The 18,747-nt window shown below is 46.5% G+C and overlaps 1 protein-coding gene across 1 annotated transcript in view; it reads right to left on the reverse strand.

Annotated features, from left to right (window-relative positions):
- Positions 1-14,433, reverse strand: part of GLI3 (GLI family zinc finger 3) — a 295,745-nt gene extending 281,312 nt beyond the window's left edge. Inside the window, exons 1-2 of the mRNA XM_067042882.1 lie at positions 14,402-14,433; positions 226-390 (exon numbers count right to left, since the gene is read on the reverse strand). Coding sequence (XP_066898983.1) covers positions 226-349 — 124 coding nt within the window. The 5' untranslated portion in view covers positions 350-390; positions 14,402-14,433. The remainder of the gene's footprint in view (positions 1-225; positions 391-14,401) is intronic.
- Between the last annotated feature and the right edge of the window lie 4,314 nt (positions 14,434-18,747).

Genomic DNA, 18,747 nt, shown 5'->3' on the forward strand with positions numbered 1-18,747 from the left:
TCTCGGATTAGCAAATCTGGAAGAAAACGTGTAGTTTCGGCGCCAAAACAGAGATGGCTAAAGCCTGCCCATCCCGAGCCCGCACCCCGACCTCCACCTCCATGTGTGCTCTTCAGCTCTCAGAGCACAAACACGGGTCCAGGTGCAAATGCTCAACTCGCAAGGAATGCAGAGCGCAGAAAAGGGCTGCAGGCCTGACTGCTGGTAACCCCCGTGGCCGCTCACCATTGGAAGTGGTGCTGGAGGCCACGGCTTTCTCGCTGACGTCTGGTCGAGTGGAGCACTTCACTATGGCATTCTCCACTTTCTTCTTCTCAGTGGTCGTGGAGCTCTGGGGCTGGGCCTCCATGACGCCTTCTCATTACTTCAGCTCTGGGCGACCAGGGACCCCTGAAAAAACAGCAGCAGCGCCATCAATTTCAAATAAGGGGAAAAAGGAAATCCCACTCTGAAGGCCACTTCACCTGTCACCCGAGGAGGTGCCTAGAGCATCAGCCAGTTCAAAATCTGGAAGCCCCTTACCCGCAGACTTTCTTGCAAAAAGGCCTCAAAGCTCTAGTAACAAGCCAGGCGAATTCTGCCTACACGTGCAAAAGGAGGAGAAAAGGACTTGTCCATAATGTGGGACTTTTCCCAAAATCCTACTGGGCATTTGTTATTAAATGGTCTAAATATGTCCATTTTCAGCTGTGTTTACGGCAAGAAATCCAAGCGTCACGTTACTCCTTGAAACCACGTCTACAAATGTCTCCGACATGTATAAGAAGGTGGCCACTTTTCTAAGAAGGCAAAGTAGGACAAGTTTCCAAGCCAAGGAAGTTTTTTAGTTATGAATTAGAAGTTTTAAAGAGTAACGGACAATCTCTCCCATCCAAGCCCAACTCAAAATTCTGAATCAGAGGATTCTGGTCAATGATTTTGCTTCCCTCACCAAGATATGTGAATCGCAACATGCCTCTTAAACCTAATTCTTTCAGGAAAACCATACTCTTTAAGCTTTCTTAAAACAGTAGAACATTTCCATTCATTTAAGTTACATTTTTAAAGCAAACAAAGGTGATAGAACAACACTCTCTGGATCCCACAGGAAAAGACAAAAGATCACCCACAGCAAAGGCTGGAACCACTTAAGAAATATTAAAACTCAGCTAAAAGCAAGGGCAGTTAGTCTGTCTTTCACCAGCTTCATTCATGTGATAATCACCCTAACTCATCATTCATCAATTTTCACTCTGTTTGGTTCGTGTTCTTTTTTGGCAGTCATGATCTGCACCTACAAAGAATACAAGAGAAGATGACAAGTCTCCTCTCTACCGTGTTTCCCTCAAGCTCTCTAGATTGTGGGCATTTCTCCCGTGGAGTCACCTGCCTATTTCCTACCTTTAGCGGAGGCCACCGTGTTCCATCAAAACAAGGATCAGAGAAATAAAACAAGCAAGTGCTTCACAGGCTAAAAGAGTTTTAGTACCAGATGGAAGATTTTTAGTCATCCTTAACTCAAACTTGCAAGGGAACTGCAATCTGGGATAAGTAACTGGAAAAGCTGAAGGCCCAGAGGCCTCACGGCCCTGGAGCGCCAGCTCTTCCAGTAACTTCCATTTCTTTTCCTTGATTATCCAGGGGCATTCATTGTAAAACACACAAGTTATTTAAGAACAGCTTTTCTAGAATAAAAAAGACAAAAAGACGCCCTAGGTTAAATGTACATATCAATTCTAAGATCCACTCTGAATTCAGAAACATCCCTCAAAGAGCCCCCATAGATCACAACGGGGAAGGAATATAGACCTTCTTTTCTCAAGGCTGCCACCTTACGCAAGTCCACAGGGAGGGCCTGATTGGCATCCCCTGCCTCAGTTTCCTCACCTGTCACCTGACAGTGTCACACAGTGGGACTTCACCTTGGGGGTGGGAATGGGGGGTGTCCAGTCCTCTTTAAGAATATTCTAAAACTTACGGACCCTCTGCCCCCAGAATCCCCTTAAGCGCACAAAAAACTGTCCATTTGATTTTCAAGGGATCACAGGCCCTCCAGATCAGTTAAAGAACCCTTGAAGGAGAAATTCTCAAGCACCCCTTCTAGCTCTACTAATCTCAGAATGATTCTTTAAATTTTTGGCATGCTCCCGCCAAACTGACTTAAATATCATTTTTAAAGCATGCCACAAGAACAATTCAACCCGTTCCATGGCACTGTTTCTCAGCGTGGTACCAGAGCCACCTGAATCAGCCTTGTTTCAGTGCTTGCAAAACATTCAGAGTTGCAGGTCCAACCCCTGATGTCTTTGCGGTGGCCCCTGGCACCTTTATTTGAACCAGCACTGGTGACTATCAGTCTCAATGAAGCTCGCAGACAACTGCTCTACATATTTTTTGTTTGCTGCTCTGTACTCAATACTGTAGGTGGTCCTCACTGAAGTCCTGGCAGACTGGATGAACTAATGAATGAAGTACTGAATTCCAACAGCCCAAAAGAGCCTATCCCAACTGCCATCCCAATAACGAACTCTGCATCGGTCAGGAATCTTGGTTGAATGTCCGTCTTCCCCTCCAGACCCTAAACTCCAAAGGCCGGGCTATCTACCCAGAACCTCATACCTGTAAGAATATTTACTGAGTGATAAGCGATCCAGCAATGATCCCGTGATCCAGACAATTCAGCAGTGCCTTAAATCTTAATTGCCGTAGATTTAGCTACATACCTTTTCTTTTATAGCCAGTGTTTCTTTGTAAACTGGCAAATTATATTCAAAACTAAAAACTTTAATAGGACTATTTAATTAATCAAAACACTGCATTCTCAACTATTTTGGAGAAAAAGGGGCACTTACTATAATTGTTTCCCTCAAAACATAAATACAGTTTTACCGGTCGAATCTGGATGGAGTTTACGAATACTGGACACAGAAACAAGCGAATGGACCAGAGGGGGGAAAGAAAAAAAAACCATGAGGAGATGGGGTTCCTGTCTCTTCCTTAGGAGAGGGAACTAATTAATAGAAGCGAGGAGACAAGTCACCAAAGCTCCTTGACAAACTTGGTTTTTGTGGAGTTGTTGGTTTTTCCCCCAAGCAAAAGACTTCATTTTAACAAAGCAATAAAAACCCTCCAAATACTCATCACCAGAGAGAGGCTCAGTGAGAAGAGGTAAAGCCCCAGGCGCTGATTGAAATCGCACTAATTAATGGTCTTGGAGAACACGAATTCCTCCCCCCACCCCCTGTTCAAAATGGATTTTTTAAAAACTAGACCCTTGGTCACTCAAAAGTCTACCCCCTTCTTCTATTTTGACAACTCACTTTTGGATCTCATTAGTTAGTAACTAATTATTTAAAAGTGTGGTTTATGCTTGGAACAAGGCTATAAAAATGGCAACTTGCCAAGGCAGACATCTGCTTCCTGTATATCCCTATAAATTATATCAGCTTATTTTACTGATAAAAACCCAACTTTGTCCCTGTCAGTTACAAAGGAGAAAGTTGGGGGGGTTTAAATAAATTTATTTATTTATTTACTTTTGGTTGTGTTGGGTCTTCATTGCAGTGCACGGGCTTCTCATTGCGGTGGCTTCTCTTGTCGCAGAGCACGGGCTCTAGGCATGTGGGCTTCAGTAGCTGTGGCACATGGGCTCAGTAGTTGTGGCGCACGGACTTAGCTGCTCCGCGGCATGTGGGATCTTCCCCGACCAGAGCCCGAACCCATGTTTCCCTACATTGGCAGGCGGATTCTTAACCACTGTGCCACCAGGGAAGCCCTAAAGGAGAAAGTTTTAACATTCTAGACTCTCACGCCTCATCAAAACTCTGCACCAAGAGTTAGGGAGCAGAAAAGAGTACCTGCTTCTAGCTGGGGTGGCAATTTTTTCATAGAATATTCAGCTGAGTTGGGAAACTCAGTCCTGAGTTGATACAAGAAAGCATGAGGTACAGAAGTGATCAGTAAAAATTCCTGATAGAATCTTAAAACATACATAACTAGGGCCGTAGCCTATAGGACTCCTTATAAAACCTGGCGTTTCCTAAATAATAAAGTATAATTTATTTAAAACGTAACTCTCAAGGAAAACTTTTCAGTTCTGCTTCACTTCAAAGATCTTTCTCTGAGGAAAACATGCCACTGGTTTTTAGATGTGAATGAAATGAGACTTTTAGACCCTGCTCCTTTTCTTACAGGGTCAAACTGTTCTCCCTCTATCCTTTTCACCACCGCAACATTACATGCAAGATTTGCTGGCATGCCCCTTGACTTTTTATGCTTATGAAAAAGAAAGAGAAAAAAAAAACTATTTGTAGCTGATGTTTGAGTCCCAGCAGCTTGGGTATATGGGAAAAACAACAACAAAAACCCTGCAACCAAGAAAAACTGCTCTGCTAAATAGACCTGCTATGGCCTGACGTTTCATAGGTAAATGCAGGAATGAAATGCCTTCTTGAAAGCAGTCATGGCTTTTCCCCATTCAGCTGTCCCTGATCCTTCTGTAATTTTCCCGAGGCCTAAACCCGGGGCACAATGAATTCCGGATCCTCTTTTAAAACTAATCTCTCTCCTACTAGCAACCTGCCCATAGGAGGGTCTTTCCTGTCTAGATTATAAATCTGAACTTGCGTCAAGCTCCTACCAAACGAGACATCCTATCCTGGAGCCACTGACCAGGAGATGCTGTAGTGCATGTCTCCACTTGAAAGGCAGCCAAAGAAAAGCTGCAACATTTATTACCAATTTGGAGAAATGGCGGGGAGGAGGGAAAACCTGCATTGGAAACAGCACTCCCCCACCCCACCCCTGCAAAGCCTCAGGTGGCCCTCTCTTTAGAGTGGCCACTTGGAGCTGCAATTAAAAAATACAAAAACAAAACCAAACCAAAAAGACCAAGAACGTTCATCTTTGCAAAGATAAGTTGTCATTTGTGTGCTTCTTTTTCCATTTAGTAAGCAGTGGGCTGTGGTCAGTGCTGCCTGGGAGCGCCCGCATACTGCGCTTCCACGCCAGCTTCCCTTCTGTTCCCCGCACGGTTCCAGCGACCGCGTCTTCACACCTTGGCGGCGTCTCCGCGTCCCAGCCGCCTCCCCACCCCGCCCCACACACCCACCCGGGATCCCGGCGTCGCCGTGCGGGCCCCGCTCCCCGCACGCGGTCGCAGTCGGTGCAGCGGCGGCCCCGGGGCGCCCGCCTCGTCGTCTGCTCCCTCCCCGGCGCGGGCAGACCCGGCCGCAGCTCCCGGTCCGCGCCCCAAGCCCGGAGCACCCGGCCGCGCAGCGCGGGTTCCTCGGAATCGGCCGGCCCCGCTCGGATCCGCCCTCCCGCAGCGTCCCCCCCCACCCCGGGAAAGCGCAGAGCAGGGGCCGGACGATCGGAACCCCGCAGGGCCTCCGCCGCCCAAAAAGCAGCCCTCTGCATTCTGCATCACCCCGGTCACCGGCTCCCCGGGCACGAAAATTCTCGGCACAACTGGGCAGCATCTGCAGCAGACAGTGGCCGGTGGCCGCCCTGCATGCAGTCACACAGCTGCTTCACTGGCTGAATTCGGAGAGAGGCAACTTGCCGGGCACTTTGCAAGGCAACAACCTCTGTGCGTCACTACAACACAACACCGCGGAACCCTTGACGTCTTCAGGAAACCCCTGGCTGTGTGCGTCACTTCGCCATAATTCTAACTCGCTTCACCGGCTCCTAACCCTGTTCCAAATGTTGTTCGTTCATCAGCTGCCCTACATAGATTAGGTGTTGTGAATGGTGTAGGCACAGACCCATCTCATGGGCTGTCGGGGAGGAGGGCCCTCAGTGGGGTTCCAAAGTTCAGACTTAACCACGAGGCTTTCGACAGTAAATGGAGAGCGTGAGAAATCACAATTCTGGGAACATGTGCAAAAATCAGCCTTTCCCCTCGCAGCTCTCTGCAGTGAACCCTGGGAGTGCGCGTACAAGTAGGATTCCATGATGGGTTAAACCCTTAACAATGTCCAAAAGGAAGCACCAGTGCTAAAACCAACGTTTGAAATGATGTTTGAACTGGATAAAATGACTTTCTAATCGAAGGTGAAATGAAACAGTAGTTATAAACTGATAATGCATCCTTTGTGAACAGCAGACTACTTCATTTATTTCCCTAATCCAGTTGGTTTATTTTTCAGTGGCCTGAATTTGGGTTTTCCTTCTTTTTTTTTTCTTAATGCATTTAAAGATTTAAAACAACTAAGTTAAAAGCCTGATTCGTGGCAACCTGATCAGTTTCTGATGGGTTAAAACAGCTATTGCCAGGGAGGGATCAGAAAAAAGAGGCATTCCAGGAGGAAGAGCAGCTCTTTGAACAGCATGGCGATTAGGCCTTAAGTGAGAAATGATTCTCTGCAACCCAGGGAACTCTTTGCTCAAAAGGAGTAAGACTTTCCTCCAGAGAAAGTACCTTTACTTACACCTGCCCGTATATTTACAAGCTGAATGATCTTCCTAATATGCTAATATTTCAAAAATCCAGAAGAACTAGCCTATGTAAGGATTTCTAAGGAGCTGAATGTCACTGAAAATGTCACTGAAAAGTGACATTTCTCTCATACTGTACTACTTACTAGCAGATTACCTGCTCCTTCAAGACGCCAGTCTGAGAGCAACCGTTTAGGTAAAATTACTATTAAATAGTTATACCTTCCTGCAGCATTAAAATTCAGTTCCTAAAGAACATGACTGCTCTAGGAAAAGTGGTGGTTTTTTTGAAAATCAAGGAGCACAAACTAATGCTGAATTTAACTTTTGAGCAACTCTGGAAGTGAGAAATGGCATGAGTTTCCATTAGCAAAATTTAGGGAATTTGAAACATTTCAGTGGATTTCATGTAATCAGGCTTTACAGAAAACCTCTTATAGGTTGGTAATGTGGTTGATGTTTCCTGGTGCTCAAAATACCTTTCTGAACTTATAATCAATTAGATATGCATAACTTCTGTGACACACCAACAGTTCCCAAGATTCCTAAGGCTTCCTCTCCCTCCCATCTGCATTGCCTTTCTTTCCTGCAAGCTCAACTCCGTAAGTTCTTAATGAAATCTTCATGAATTTTTAACTATAGGATTTTTAAATGTGCAATTATTTTATCTTTACATGTGATTCCTCCCGCCCCCATAATTAGGAAAGCCTAAAGCCACAACTGCAAGTAAGAAAGCTCCTATCTGTTCAAGTTGCCAAAAATGGTCTTTTGTAGCCTAGAGGGTTCCCCAAATCTGCTGCCTCTTGTTTTCAGATCTTTCCTTCCCAGCTTCTGAAGCTCCTAATCTCAGATAAACAGTATTCATGACAGACGTCCCTCGAAAGGGAATGGAATTATTCTAAGGGGAAATAATTGCCTGGCTATGGACTGAGTTTGGTTTTAGTGGATTAACTACATCTCAACTTTTACGAAACCCATATATTTAACTTCAACTATTGAAAAGCATATTTGGCGTGAAGTCATCATTGCTACTAGCGTTAAAATCACAAATTACATTTTGTGTGCCAGTTTTACTTTTCTGCCATGTGTATTTAAAAGGAAAGATCATCAGCTACTCGGACTTTCTCTGCTGCCAGGAGGACTTTATGAGAAACATTTGAAGGGTAAAGGTCTCTATTTAATACTTGTTACTGTTTCTGAGTTTTGCAAAAATTATGAAACATCAGTTCGGTGTACTCTGGTTAGGCTTTGCAGGAAGTGCCCTGCATAGCAGGTGCCATGAAGGAAAGAGCTGGCACCCCAACTTTCTGTGGGCTTGCTGGAGACAGACAATCCTCAGACAGAAAAGGAGATCTGTAAGTCAGTTATCGGTCTATAGATCCGCTAAACCCAAGAAAACTGCATTTCCCTTAAACCTACGTATATCACAAAAACAGCATGACTGCTCAAAGGTGACCCTTGTCTCACTTCCCTAAGGTGTATAGGAATTAAAAGTTTTCACACATTTTCAGAAGAAAAATATCCCAAAATTTAAAAACCCTTTTTAGAGAACTTCTATAACTTTTGGTTCCTAGAATCAGGTGTGCCTTTACAATCAAGCTTAAGAGAGTAGAATACATGTTCTATGAATAGGAATATACTTTTAAACCATCACAAATATGAGACCAATACCTGCTGGGTGTTAAAATCAGCTGCAGATCTCCCAAAGGTACTTATTTCTTTTTTGTCTGGTACTGTTCATCATATTTCGTCCTCCCGATTTTTAAACTGGGGATTCTTGACTCTTAACTGCAATTTGAAAAGCACTTTTTTCGTAATTTAAGGATTTTTAATCAGGGCTTATTCAGCAACAATTACCCCCTGGTCCACTCAGCCTATAAACTTTGCAGCATTCTTCAGCTGTCTTACTTTTTGACCCCTGCCCACCACCAATCATGTACAAAACCGCCAATGCAAGCTATACCTAACGATGTACCCTCCCCATGAAATGACCTGGTGTGGAATTTCATTTGAACCTCACAGTTCAAACAGCAGATGTTGTCCTGAAGTGGCGTGGCCTGGTCCACCCTCCATTAAGATTTCCATACATCCTAGTTCATTAAGGCTTCATTCTTGCGCTGCTGCCCGAGGTTTCTCAACACACAGGTGACTCCCTTGAGACTGAATTATTCTTTTCTACAACACCACAAGCTGAAATGGAGATATGGTTTAACTGCTTCATTCCTTCATTACGACAATTTGAGAATTAGCTTTCATCTGAACTGTGAGTTTTCAGTCTCTTTTTGTAAAAATCCATAGTTTGTAATGTACGGCACTCTGGAATATTGTTAGGTGTTTTATGCAATCTCCCCCAAAAGTTCAAGTAGCTAAAGCTGCAGATTTCCACAGGAAAATAAACAAATAAGATGTCACACTGCCTTCTGAAGGTACTCCAAGAGGCGAGATGAGATTTCAATAAAAGGACACTTATCTTCCATTATTTAATTTCATTTTGCAGTATAAAAATTACCCAAATATACCAACAAATGCTGATGTTTCAAACATACTCCTGTGTCACACACACACACACACACACACACAAAGACACATGCCATCACCGCCCACCCCCCCAAAAAAAAGTAAAGAAAAGAAAAGCCCACTAGCTGTTTGAGGCTAGGAATCAATCCAATTTACTGCAGGTACAATTTACATGTACACTGCACGCCACAACGAAAGCACAGTGTGATGCCAATAGGGCCCTTAAGAAAGTTTTCCCCTAAATCTCTGGAAAGGAGCTTTAAAAGAAAGCAAGGATTACAGTCAGCTAGAAGGTAGGGAGGGGACTTACCTCAAACCCAGCCAAGCAGAAATCAGAGCAGTAATTCTACAAGTCGACAGAGTACACTTTCAAGGCTATAATGGTGTGAAGAAGTGCTGGGCCACATGGCCTGAAGGCAGCACTAATACCCTGATGACTGATGCTGGCCTGGCAGACAATGAATTTGGGGCTTGAAAACTAACAGAAACCATGCAGTACTTTGACAAATGGGCTTTCACAATTTCATTCATTGAATAACCTTTAAGCACAAAATTGGCTCCAGTTCTCCTGGGAATTATATGACATGCCGTTGGACGATGATGTGAGTATTTTCCTTTTTTAATTATGACTCCGTATGCAAAATGCAAAAGCACCCTAATGTGAGGACACAACTCCAGATACTGCAGATGCATATGTATTGCCTTTCAGGAGGGGACTGGAATGTTCCAATGCCACCTTATCAAGTAGGTAATGGCCTGTTCATTCAGTTTCTTTAGAGAGCCATAGATTTTCTGGGACCTTTTCTTGGGTTGAAATATACACACACAGAACAAAAAACACTTTCACATTAAAGAAAAAAAAAAAAAAAAAACCCGAAAGTGGTCATGAGTAGCTAAGAAGTGTGGCACTAAAATATAGTGCGTTTAGAATTACAAGTGGAAAAAGTCTAAGTTTAAGGGGCGAGGCAAAGGAAAAGTGCCTTGAAACAATTGAGACACCAGGTAAGGTTTGCAATCGAATACACTTGGCAACACAGTTAACATCCGATTTCTTCCCAACGGCTCTCCTCCCTTATAACCCTGTAAAAACAGCCCTTAGATGGAAAAAAATCATAATTTTGGCAATTTCGAAAGAGAGCATGAAATATCTAGAGTGTCTCTAAATTAACAAGTACCACTTACTGTTAAAGCATTGCCTTTAACAGCTTCTAAAAACTTAAGAAAAGGATCTTAAAACAGGAAGCTTAGTGAGCTCATAAACCTGTTACTGGAGCCAGGAACACATAGCATATTTAATCTGCAAACTGTGAGAGTCTACAGTGATTTCAGCAAGATCTGAGGCATGCCCTCAAGGTTTGCTGGGATCTGGGATTAGGGGGTTGATAAGAACCTCTACTGCCCACGGACATGTTTTTCTTCTGCAGTTAAACACAAATGCACAGAGACGTTTGACTGCTGCTTGGCGTTACTGCTCAAGTTATAAAAAAGCTTTGCAGCTCCTTTTGCTGTCAATATATCAAAGTTAAAAAAAAATCATCAAAGTGTGAAATTTCATTTAAAGTCTTTGCCAGTCTACAGCTCTATTTCACAGGCCCATCAAATAAAAGAAGAGATGAAAAATGCACTGAAAGTGCTTGAGAAAAGTTTGTGGTGCTTCCCCTGCCCTGTTGTTGTTTATTCTGTCTCCCTTTATTTTCTTTGAAACTAGAACAAATCAATTTTCATCTGGAAAAATGACAACAGGAAGTGAAGGGCAGCATCTCCAGTAGCCTTTAATGAAAAGACAACCTGAAGTAATTATTAGAGTGGAATCTTGTGCTTAACAAATGAAATAGACACACACACAAGCAGCACAATTTCTTCTACAGTCATGTCAGCATTTTAATCGACTCTCATGATATAAGTTGGCAGAAAATTTCTTGAATCTTCCAAAACAAATCAGACCAACTATAGAATATGGATGCCAGCAAAACTAAAACCTCCTTCAAAGAATTCTTTAGCTGGGGATTTACAACAATTGCATAAAGAAGAAAAGGCTGACTTTTAAGATAATCTACTATAGTCTAAAAGCATTAACATTCCATTACTAAGGTTTTCTTGAGGATTTCATGACTCACTGATTCACTGTGCCTTCAAGACTGGTTTTTCTTAGTACATTACTGTCTCCATATAAGTGAGTGCATGGTACAATGATCATTAAGTTGTTTCCTTTCGTAAACTCCCAAACCCTATCCTTAAAAACAGGGGCGCAAGGGGAATCTCAGTCAGCAGGATACCTCACATAGATTGTAAGGACCCCTAAATGGCAAAGCACAGAGGAAGTCTGAAACCCTTACAGCATGCAGGTAATTAAGAAAACTGGCCAAGAAACAAAGGAAAGTTCAACTTTTAGGCTTGGGCATCAAACTGATAAATTAATGACTCTTTCATTAAATAAGTAATGAAATAATTCACCAAAGTCATTTTTCATCAGTACTGAATTTTCTCATTTCTGTCTGTAGTCCTTTGCAATTTCGACATACTGGAAAAATGTGTTTATGTCAGGGTTCGATCAAGGAACACAAACATGTTAAAGGTACCGGGAAGTCGTAGGTATCTGAGTTGAATCTACTAGGCTTTCATAACAATACAACCGTTTAAAGTGCTTCTGCGTGTGTGAAATTTCACTGGACACCTCTCACATTGGACCTACTCAGGCATCTGAAACCAAAGCTTCCCTAGGTTGACTTCAAGAATCATATACCCTGAAAGGATCTCCCCTTAGGCAGGCAGTTTCTAATTAAATAGCTTTTAGTATAAAATAAACCTCTTCTCCCTATAAGCATGCTATTACAACTAATTTAAGTGTTAGTTCATGTTTGTTTCAGGTCTGACTATAGTCCAACTGGCCAAAGTGTTTGTGTACCAGGTTAAGACCAATATTTCCTAACATAAACAAATTCTTTAGATACTTCGCACAGTTTACATTGTAAAGCCAATCACCACTGCTTTAATAAAGCCCCTCAACTGAAATACTGTTCTGCTTCAGAAAGATGAAGCGATTTTGAGGTTATTTCACTACTTTGAAACATAGCATTTTCCTCCTTCAAAATAATCTTGACACATGTAATTAAGAAACTGTCAGACCATTATTAATTTTTAATTTAAAACCTAAATGAAATAATTACAGGAATCAATCAATAAGGCACCTATTCAAATTACAGAGCAATTACATAAATACTCAAAATTAATACTTTAGGCCAATTCTTGAAGATTTCCGTCTATAATATGCTAAGACTTCAAACAACACAAAAAGTGTAACATGGGGACCATGAATAGTTCCTGCCTTCAACAGACAGAAAGGACCATGGCAGAGGGCCACGCGGGCCATGCCCAAGGCACTCAAGCTGCAACGCTTTTTAAAAGTTAATTGATTTCCACCACACACTTATTTCAGGGATCTCAAAAGCATCCCAATTCTGTCCAAAATCACATCGGGAGGGAAAAGCCTAATGACCGCGAATTTCCAGCAAAGGGCTCTGCAGAGACGAACTACGGAGAAGGAAGAAAGATAAAGGAGAGCAGAAGGTGTTTTCTAGAACCAGTCCGGCAAATGGCACTGCGCAGGTCTCTGCACAGCGGCCGACCCTCCATACCTCCGACTAAAGGGCTCTTTTACTTGGAGATGCGGACAGTCCATCATTTCAAACTGAAATGGCAGCTGGAAAATGTGGAACAGCTGGCAGAGAGCTCGGAGAAAATGTTTTACATAAATATATGTACATATAAACTGGCAGAGGGCCACGAGAGCTGTACCCAAGGCCAGAGTCTGTTCGAGACTGCACACCCCCGGGAGATGAGACCCTGGGGGCGGGCGGGAGGAGTTGCGGGAGGATGCCTCCTTCATACTCTGTCTACTCGGGGTCAGCAAGGGAAGCGTGGGTCCAGATGCTCTCGGGATGGCATCTCCCAAAGGAGGTGTAATCAGGGACGTGAGCACAAAGTTCAGGGGAGGATAAAAGGCCTGGGTGTGCGGTGGAGCTTCGGCATCTGGCAATCTGCTTAGAAGTCGCTTCACAAACTCTCCAAGTTTGGGTAAATATTTATTCCCTCTCCACCTCCTCCCGGTCCTGTGCCCTCTGTAACTCCAAAAAGTAACTGTCCCCTGCAGAGTGATTCATACCCAACTCGGCTCGGTGAAAATGAGGCCTCTTAAGTGGTTATTGCAGGGGCCACGGTTACCCCCCCGCCCAACTTCCACCGCTCACTCCCTGCAGCTTCTAGTGCTTTTCTTTCTTTTGTTTTCTTTTTTCTTTCTTTTATTCTTTTTTTTTTTTTTTTTAATTTTAATGCTGTCCCTGGAAAAGAAAAGAAATGAAAGAATCCCAAATCATCCACAGATGGTACAGCTTTCACTTTTCCTCTCTCAGGACGGAGGCGCGCCGCCCTCGGATGGGAAGCGCAGGCTGGAGGAAGCCCCCGCCGCGGCGCTCCCCGCGCGCACCCACCTCGCCGCCCGCCGCCTTCCGTGCCCGGCCCCCCGGGGGGATGCAACAGTGCGAAGGCGGGCGCCGGGGCCCCAGAGGCTAGCGGAGTTCCTTTAAGCCCTCGGGGTGGGGAGTAGGGGCTTGGGGCGCCGTCGCCGCGGCTGCTGCAAACTTCTTTCCCCCCACCCCACCCCGCGACCTGCCCCAACTTCGGGAGGTAAAATTCTCCAGTCCGTCTCCGGATGGCCGCCGAGTCAGACGCTGGGAAGGGGAGCAAGAGGGGGCGAAGGGAGCACTCGCTCCGACGCCTTACCCGCTGCTCCCAAAATCTGGGCGCTTCTAGACAGCCATATTCAGTTCCTCCCGCGCCCCCCGTCGGGGACCCCCCTGTCGACCCGGAGGCGCGGGCGCGGCCGCCGGAGCGGGCTCCCGGGTGCGGAGCCGCGCGAAACAAAGAACTTCGGGCGGGACGTACCTGCGGCGGCGGCGGCTGTCAAGTCCCCGAACTTCCCATAGACCCGCGTCCGGGGCGCGGGCGGGCAGCTCCGGGCTCCGCGCGGCCGCGGGCGGCTCGGGCTACGGCGAGCGGCCGGGCAGGGCGCGGGGGGCGCCGGCGGCGGGCATGGTGCGGCGCAGGCGGCCGCCGGGCGCGCGGGGAGGGCGGGTCGGGGCGGCGAGGGGGCGCGAGGGCGAGGGTGCGAGCGCGCCGGCGGCGGTGGCGGTGGCGCTGCCCCTGCCCGCTCCCGCCCGCTCGTGCGGCTCCGGCATCGGTTTCAGGGATCGTGTAATCCGATCCCTTCTGACTCACAGGCCCTGAGTGACAGTTCTGATTTGGTTCACCCGCGGGAGGGAGGAGAAAGAGAAAGAAAGAAAGCCCCCACCGCACTCCCCTCCTGGCATCCAATCGACTCTCTGGAAGAAGGTCCCATCCCGGCCTGGAAACCCGCGCGGGCTTGGAGGCGCCCCCCACCCGGACCCGCGCAGCCTGCGCTACTCACGGGTGGAAAAGTTGTTCTTCGGCTCTGCGCTTCCCTCCCTCACGCTCCCTTCTTCCCTCCTCTCCTCCTCTTCCTCCTCCCCGCGCTCCTCCTCCCCCAAGTTTTAACAGATGTTGCTGGACTCTGGGCTCTCGCTCGAGCTCCCTCTTCCCCCGCCCCCGCCCCGTCCCTTTTCTTTCGGCCCCTCTCCGGCGGCGCGGTGGGGACGCGCCGAGCAGCAGGACGCCTGCCGCCGCAGGGGGCGAAGTTGGGAAAACTTGGAGGAGTGCGGCTCGCCTTACTTTTGCTTTCTCGCTCCCTGCAGGCCGCGCCGGGTGCCCGCGCTTCCCCGGCCGCCGCGTCCCCGCGCCCGCAGCGGGTCCCAGCGGCGACGCGGGCGGTGGCGAAGAGGCGGCGCGGGCCGGGGTCGGGGGCTGGCGGGGGGGGAGCCCGGGCGCCCCGAGCCACGCGCGCGCTCCCTCCCCGCCCTCCGCCTCCTCCGCCCCTCCCCGATCCTCACACAGACACATTCAAGCCTGCTCCTCCTCTTCCCCCTCCTTGACCCCGCGCCCGCTCGGCGCGCCGAGGCCCCACCCACCCGGCGAAGGGAAGGGGGCCCGGCCGTGAGGTCACCGCAGCCCGCGTTCGCCACACAGCCGGGACGCCCCCGCCGCCCCGCGCGCCCCGGCACCGTCTCCCAACAGCTCCCCTCGCCTCCCAGCCCGCCTCTCCCGCTCCCTTTTCTCCCCGCTCCCAGTTTAGGCTCCCTTTTTCTTCTTTTAAGGCCTCTATGATCACAGCACCCCCCTCCTTGGCTCGCCCACTCCTTGTACATTTCCCCAGGCCAACCCTGAAACTCCCCCTTTCGCCGGAGGATGCTTTTGAAAGTTCAGGGTTTTTCTCTCCACCGGACTCATCTGCCCTTTGGGGCCAAATCTGGGAAGTGGGTGCTCCCACTACACAGCCTGCTGCCCCCATGGGCTACTTTATAAAGGACACAAAAACAAAGACCCCGGGCTTGGAGCCTGGACTCCAACGTGGTGCTTTTCCCTGAGCTACAAAGTGTCTCTGTCCCTGATTGATTTTCAGCGGCCCAAACCAGAAAAAAATTATTTTCCCTCTATTCTCAGCCGGCCAGCCTGCATCTGTCCCCTTTCAGTGTACTCAACCTGGACCTGTAACCCAAAAAAGAGAGTTCCCATGGGGGGAAACAAAGGGGGGGGGGAGAAAGAACGGAAAGAAAACCCCTGTGGCATCCCCAAATCCGTTCTTCGTGGGGTAAGCTGAGATTCCACCCACCCACCGGCCGCCAGCAGCGCCTGGGAGCTCAGGGTGCACTGTGTTGACTCAAGGAGCATCTTGTCTGAAAGAAGAGCGTAGGTGGAGGAACGATTAGCTATTAGGATCTGAAGAGCATTTTGAGATTCAAATACTTAACTGGAGAATTTTGAAGGGAATTGATGGTGGTATTCACGATTTGTTTCCTGGGACTTGTTGCTTATCGCCAAGACTCCACAAAAGCAGACCCTGCCTTAAGCTTTTATGGTCGAAGCAGTGAAGATAAAGGAGGGCTGAAGGTCCTTTTTAGCCATTCATTTTACGATTTCTCTCTCTACCTCACCATGCTTGGAAAAAAAAAAAAAAAAAAAAACAACTCGCCACTGAATCGTCATACAGAGCAGGGGTCTCAGGATACATGGGTGGTGGTCCCAGCTTCCCCTCACTAACTGGCCTTAAGCTTTTATGGTCGAAGCAGTGAAGATAAAGGAGGGCTGAAGGTCCTTTTTAGCCATTCATTTTACGATTTCTCTCTCTACCTCACCATGCTTGGAAAAAAAAAAAAACAAAACAACTCGCCACTGAATCGTCATACAGAGCAGGGGTCTCAGGATACATGGGTGGTGGTCCCAGCTTCCCCTCACTAACTGGCCTTAGGCTCAGGATTGTCTGAGCCCATCTGTGGGATGGTGATAGGAAAACCAGGCCGCATACCTCCCAGGATTTGTAAGGGTTTCCAATGAGATAATATGTGTGAAAGTAGAAAGGGACACAAATGTGTAAGAATTATTATTATACTTCCTGTATATACTCCAGCATCAGTCACAGTATTTTTTTGTATTCAAGTACTGCTTCTGCCTCAATCACATGAATGCAAATAATACATCCTGATAGCCTCCTCCGTTCACCCAATGGCAAAAAAATAAATAAAAAGGAGACAGACAGCCAATAAATCAACAACTGGAATAAACTAGATATTTTGACTTTGACTTAAAAGTCTTTTGCACATTTTGGATCAGGAAGATCTTGATTCTCACTTTTAAAAAGACAAGAACAAAGAAAAAGTAGCTCATCTTTCCCCTTATGCCCATCAAAACAGCTAAAAACAAGAGGAGAAATAAAGCTGGTGTCTCCTGTGTGTCCCTGTGTCCTCACCTTAGATTTTTTTTTTTTTTTTTTTTCGGTACACGGGCCTCTTACTGTTGTGGCCTCTCCCGTTGTGGAGCACAGGCTCCGGACGCGCAGGCTCAGCGGCCACGGCTCACGGGCCCAGCCGCTCCGCGGCACGTGGGATCTTCCCGGACCGGGGCACGAACCCGCGTCCCCTGCATCGGCAGGCGGACTCTCAGCCACTGCGCCACCAGGGAAGCCCCTCACCTTCGATTCTTGACAGAAATGAACAGTTTTCTGCGTTAGTGGTAAACATATATGTGAGTGGGAATATTTGGCAGAAATAGTAGCGGAAGTAAAAAACTTGGTTAGCCCTTGTGTGAGTTAAATACGGCCATAATGCAACGACTTTCAATCTATATTAACACAAAAATTATTTTTCCAAAGGAAATCTTGTGTGGAATCCCAAAATACAAAAGAATGCTACTCTGGTTGCAGTTCCCAGCCCCCTGGACTTGTTTTCTTCAATGGCTCCTGAGACAGCTCTAAAAACCCCAGAGTCACCCTGACACTCAATAGTGTAACCTCCTTGCAATGATAAACAGGCACTTACAGATTTACACGCCTTCGTCTATGTCTAAAAATTCCACCATTATAGAGTCACTTACTGACAGCTTTCATCAGTTCTCTTTTCAAATGCAAATGTCCTGGGACATTTTAACATATATATATATATTAAACATATAAATAGATAGATAGATAGATAGATAGATAGATAGATAGATAGATACATAGATAGATAGATGTCTTCAAAATGATTCAGCTTATAAGACAGTTTTTGTTTGTATGTCTTTTGGCAACAAATTGGATGAAGTAGGAGACTTGAAGATCTTAGTATGAGTTTTCTAGGGCTGCTTATAACAAAGGACCACAAACTGGGTGGCTTAAAGCAACAGATATCCATTGTCTCACAGCTGTTGAGGCTGGAAGTCCAGGTCTCAGCAAGGCCACGCTCCCTCTGAACCTCTAGGAGAAGGTCTTTCCTTGCATCTTCCTAGTTTCTGGTGATGTCTGTCAGTCCTTGGTGTTTCTTGGCTTGCTACTGCTTCACTGCAACCTCTGGCTCTATAGGCATATGGCGTCCTCCCTTTGTTTTTCTCTCTCTCTCCTCTTCCCAAGGACACCAGTCAGATTAGAAGCCCACCCTACTCCAGTATGACCTCATCTTAACTAAGTGCATCTCCACAACCCTGTTTCCAAATCAGATCACTTTCTGAGAGAGTACAGGAGTTAGAACTTTAACATATCTTTTTGGAGGGGACACAATTCAACCCATAAAAATACTGAAAGTGACAGGAGGACGAAGGATCTGCAGTTGAGAGGACACAGGATGAACCTGAGAACGAACTTCGCATGCTCCTCTGTATTTTTTTGCCCTGTCACGTGTGCTTATCCATAATGACTCTTCTCGCCCTCACTTACTATTACAGCTCTTCCGTCTCTCTTCACATAAGCCCCCTATTAATTATTGGGGAATTCCAAGTACAATTTCACGTGTATTGATAAGCTCCCAGCTGCAAGTGACAAAATTCCAACTCAAATTGGCTTAAGTTAAAGTGGGGAACGGGTGTTTTGTTGACTGAGAAGTCCAGAAGTGTCTAGGTAGATTTCAGGCAAGGTAGGATCCAGGGGCTCAAACAGTGGCAGCCAAGTCCTGTTTCCATCTTTCGGTCAGGCTTTATCCACACTTCATGCAAAGTTTTTTTAGGCAACTAAGGATGGTGGCCAGAGGCAGCTGCGTTTTACACAGTCCGTCTTACTGTTTGCATTCCCAGGGAATAATCACCTTGGCCAAGGGGATGCAATATTCCACGTGGCCAGGCAAGAGGGGTAGCTGCATGCCAGGTAAACAATTAGCATAAGTCCTCTCTAAAGCCCAACAAGATAGCCACCATATTCTTCCTCCCTTCCTGTAAACC

Source organism: Kogia breviceps, chromosome 9 (assembly GCF_026419965.1).
Source record: "Kogia breviceps isolate mKogBre1 chromosome 9, mKogBre1 haplotype 1, whole genome shotgun sequence".
Lineage (NCBI taxonomy): Eukaryota > Metazoa > Chordata > Mammalia > Artiodactyla > Physeteridae > Kogia > Kogia breviceps.